The sequence below is a fragment of the Saccostrea cucullata genome, unplaced genomic scaffold (genome assembly GCF_032062105.1).
Source record: "Saccostrea cucullata isolate Sc308-1 unplaced genomic scaffold, CSIRO_AGI_Scuc_v1 ctg1990, whole genome shotgun sequence".
Lineage (NCBI taxonomy): Eukaryota > Metazoa > Mollusca > Bivalvia > Ostreida > Ostreidae > Saccostrea > Saccostrea cuccullata.
In genome coordinates, this window is record NW_026941225.1 from 1 (window position 1) to 4,363 (window position 4,363).

Consider the following 4,363-nt stretch of genomic DNA (forward strand, 5'->3'; position numbering starts at 1 on the left):
TAACTATCAGTAATAGTAATTTTAAAAAGTTTTTGACAACATTAATTAGTGTTATTTTAAGTATATAACCTGTAAGAATTGGGTAAATAGTATGGTGTCTGATAAATTTTAAATGTCTAAATATATTTACTAGTATGTGGTATTACATAATTATAATGTGCAAGATGCACTCACACCTTGACCCTTTATAATTGCAACAATATACTTAATTAAATGTACATGATTGTATAATTAAGTAAAAAAAAAGGGAGAGATTTCAGAGAGTAAAAAATACATTAGGTAAGGGATAAGATAATGAATTATTTACAATTAAATAGGGCAACAAAGAACCTTTAGACAGTATCCATACATCATAGTGAGCCCATTTAGCTCTAAACAAAGTACTCAATAATGAACATATTAAGTAAACTTATTCATAAATTCACCTGCCTGAAGTAAAATTCTTTTGCTATGTCTGGCATTGCGGGCAGTCTCCGACTTCGACTTTGGCTTTATTTTATATTTAAATAAGGTTAGACGATAGTTCTCATCTGCAGGGTCGTCACTGTGCCATGATTCCACAAAATGTTCGGAACAAACCCTGCTGTACTCATTTGGAGACCAGTTATCTCTATTGATGGCCCTAATCCAAGCTGCTCTCTTCTTCCTGTCTTTAGGGAAGCGAAAAAAACTCACACCTTTCTCTTTGGTTTTACTTCCTTGTCTGTTAGAACATTTAAAAACGACGCATTGTATTACCATTGTTTACGTTGCTAATGTAAACTCTGGAATGCCGTCCGGAAGCATTTATACGCATGCGCTAAAAACAGGACCGCAGTTAACGTGAAAAGATTTATTGAAATGTCCCTGTGTTCGTTATTTAGTAATATGTTTTGTAATTTTATCATTATAATCAAAATTTTTCTGTAGAAAGTTGTTTATAATTAAACGAATATTCCATGCATTCTGATATGTATAAGCAATAGTTCTGGCGTATCAACTGCACAAATTAGACACAGTTCTGGCAGTAAGAGGGTTAAGGAGACTGATTTAGGGTGAATGATGTTGCGGTGCAAATATTGGAATGTATCTGTTGGTTTTATATATATTATTTAACATCAAGAATATGAAATTCTGTGCAACGGGTTCCTTTGTATGCACATGTGTCCAGAAATTGCAGTGATATTTCAGATAATCTATAGAAAAATTTCAGTATGGGATGGCATTCATTTGCTGTTTCGAAAAACTGTTTTATTTCGTTTTAAAAGCCATTATAAATCATTAATCCGTCAAGCAAATTGGTATTCAAAGTTGTTTACTAACTATTCAGTTATTTGATACACTCTAACGTCCAATATTTTTGGACTTTTTAAGAGTGAACTACAATAAAATGCACATTATGATTTAAAATATCTTTATCAATTCACCTGTTAAATGTTTCGTTATTTCATATCTCTCGAAAGAATTTTAATGTGTTTTGCAGGTATATTTTGTCAATGTTCATTGAACGTACGTTGAATTGTACATGTACATTATACAATTATTGACTTTTGATTAGGTCTTCCCGAGATTATACGGACCTGGTCAGGTATTGTTTTGACAGAGGCCGAAGGCCGAGGTTAATCAATTCCTGACCAGATCCGTACAGTCACGAGTAGAACGAATACAAAAGACAATAACCGTTTTTTAAATGATCAGGAATTTTGTAAACAACTCTTAAGAAACTTTAATTATTGTCTCCATCAAATATAAACACTCATGATATAATGCGTAGTGTACAATGTACATGTAACAACACATTATATTAATATTTTTAAGGGAGCCGACTATAGTTTCCATTGCGCAATATTTCGCGCATCATAGTAAAATGAAGCGTATTTACTGTTTTAATGCAACTTTTTTCGCTATGATATTCTGTATGTCTTAAAGAAAGGGGTAATAAAAATATTATTAATTATAGATACAGGGAGCATGATCCCTTTACACAACTTTCCGTTTAGTGTACTACCCTCATACACTGCACTTGCAGCGCAAGCGCTTTGCTTCAAGTCCATCCACTACTAGGATAGAAGACATACAGACAACTCAGATCAGACGCATCCTATCATGTGAACACTTGTAATGATAACACCTGTATTAAGTTCTATCACTTTATTATTAACACTTTGAGCACAAAAACACACATTTATTACAATCAACATAATTGGAGATAAAAAGGCCGCAATTTTTTGTGGGGGACGGGGGATACCTACAAATGTACCAAAATAACCATGGGCACATGGGGGGCCGAGTGTAAGCACAAGTTCCCGATCCGAACGGTCACCACGTTCTGGACCAGTGAATGCGGGACTGCCCTTCTCCCTGTCTCCAGCGCCACCTGGTGTACCCACTTACTTTACCAGACTGTGGCCTCCCCCCGCTTGTGCGAGGTGGAGGTGGAACCAGCCATGACAGGCCATGAACAACGGATGTTACCATATAATGTTACTTTAGACAACTTATGTGCTACATGTACTTATGTACAGTGCAGGGAAATAATTTTGTTACAGCATCAATGCTGATTTTGGTGCTTCCTACGCTTGCTGATTTTGATGCTTCCTTTGCTTGCTGATTTTGATGCTAGTTATCCTTATCCTGATCCAGTTTTGATCCTTATCCTGATGCTGGTTTGAAACTAGGTCAATGCTAGTAATGCTACCGGAAGTAGGATTATCCTGCCGGAAGTGGATAATTCAAAAACAGCATCGCTATTTTAAGCCATTAAGAATAATTTCTGGGGTAATTTTTATTTGTAATTTGCATTAAATGACTTCCCTTTATCTGTTTTCACTTTTCACCGAAAAATTTTGCGATTTTTAACGAATTTCGTTTTGTCATATTGCAATCGTAAAGAAACAAAATGGCGACACAGTGGAAGTTGGAAGTAAATCTTCATCTTGCGAAGTTATCGTAACATAGTTATTTGATATTGATTGCAGCTAAAATGCGATGATTTATCCTTTTTGTGATGCAATTTCAGTAGGTGGAATAGCCCTAGTGTGTGCAACGTGTAAGCATGGAAACGTGATGGACAATGAACATGATGAAGTTTATCAGTTTATGTCAAATCCAGATGAAAATTTTTTGCGTGTCCTGCGAATATTTTAGCGAAAATATTATGTTTTAAATTGAAAAGTCAGGGAACCAACAGATCATCAGTACAGTCACTACAACCACTCAGAAGGTATGTAAACAATGTTGTTTTTTTTAATCAGATTATATAAAAATGGTAAAGATTATGTGAAACAGATTTAACGTTAGTATTACAAAAAATTAAAAACTCAAAATTCTGAGCGATTAAGGCATTTAAACATGTTAAACACATGTGGTTTTAAAGGTCAATTTTTACAATTGAATAAAAAAAAATTGAATTTTTTTTTAATTTAGAATCTGCAGATGCAGTATTCTGTAATTAATCCACAAGGTATCAAGTCAAATTATACATAACCCATTGTTGCAACCACGACCAAAATGTAAAACCTAGCTTCTCCCATTCTGACCGTGGTCAAATGAGAAAGAATATTTTTTAGCTCGATCATTAATATTTTGTAGCTCATTAATATTGACCAATGCAAATAAAGCAAAGTCAGATATTTTCCTTTGATCATGATACCCAGTCGTAGTGTAAGAAACACTGTTGAATGAATGTAAATTGTTCATTTCAATTGGGATGGAAAGAAACCCATGTTCACTTTCAATGTCATATGACGTCACAATAAAGATTGAGGCATCAAGATAAAGATTAGGAAATTTTTTTATCAAGCAGCCACGAGAAGGAGAGCTTCATGCTTACAACGATGTGGTAATGTACATATATAAGCTGAACGACTGATAACCAAGTCAACTCAAACGTAATACATGTATTTCAACTTTTGAACCAATCTAGAAGTCAACTCTTAAACAATAGTATGCATGGTTACGGATTTTATCTTTGCAGTCTTAGTTAGGCTGTTCCCTATCAAGTACTGTCCTGTGTCTGGTTTACGAGTAGAATCTAGATTGTACGTAAGGCTTTAAACAGATATATAATTTTTTCAGAAGGCAGATATGTATCTATCCTGATATTTGAGCTACAATACAATGTCAATATGTATCAAATATTTGAACTGGTCATGTTGATCAGGAGGTCTTTTTTTGTATTGAACAAAATGTGTTTGTGAAACACTATGCGGTCAGCGGTAACAAAGTTAAAAAAAACTTTATTTTAGCGTATAGGTCACAGTCAAGGTCATAAGGTCATTGACCTCAATGTCATTTGAAAGAACTTTATTAGTGGTATATGCATACCGAATATAATGTCTCCATCTCCTATGATTATGGTAAAAGTTCGAAAGAACTATTTTAA

At 34.2% G+C, this 4,363-nt stretch overlaps 1 protein-coding gene across 1 annotated transcript; it reads right to left on the minus strand.

The window, feature by feature from the left end:
- Window positions 1–425: 425 nt before the first annotated feature.
- LOC134257462 (peroxynitrite isomerase THAP4-like) lies at window positions 426–741 on the minus strand (the record flags this gene model as incomplete). The annotated part of the gene is made up of 1 exon (XM_062740077.1): window positions 426–741. A coding segment is annotated over exon 1 (316 nt), but the record flags the coding sequence as incomplete, so codon positions are not given.
- Window positions 742–4,363: the final 3,622 nt, after the last annotated feature.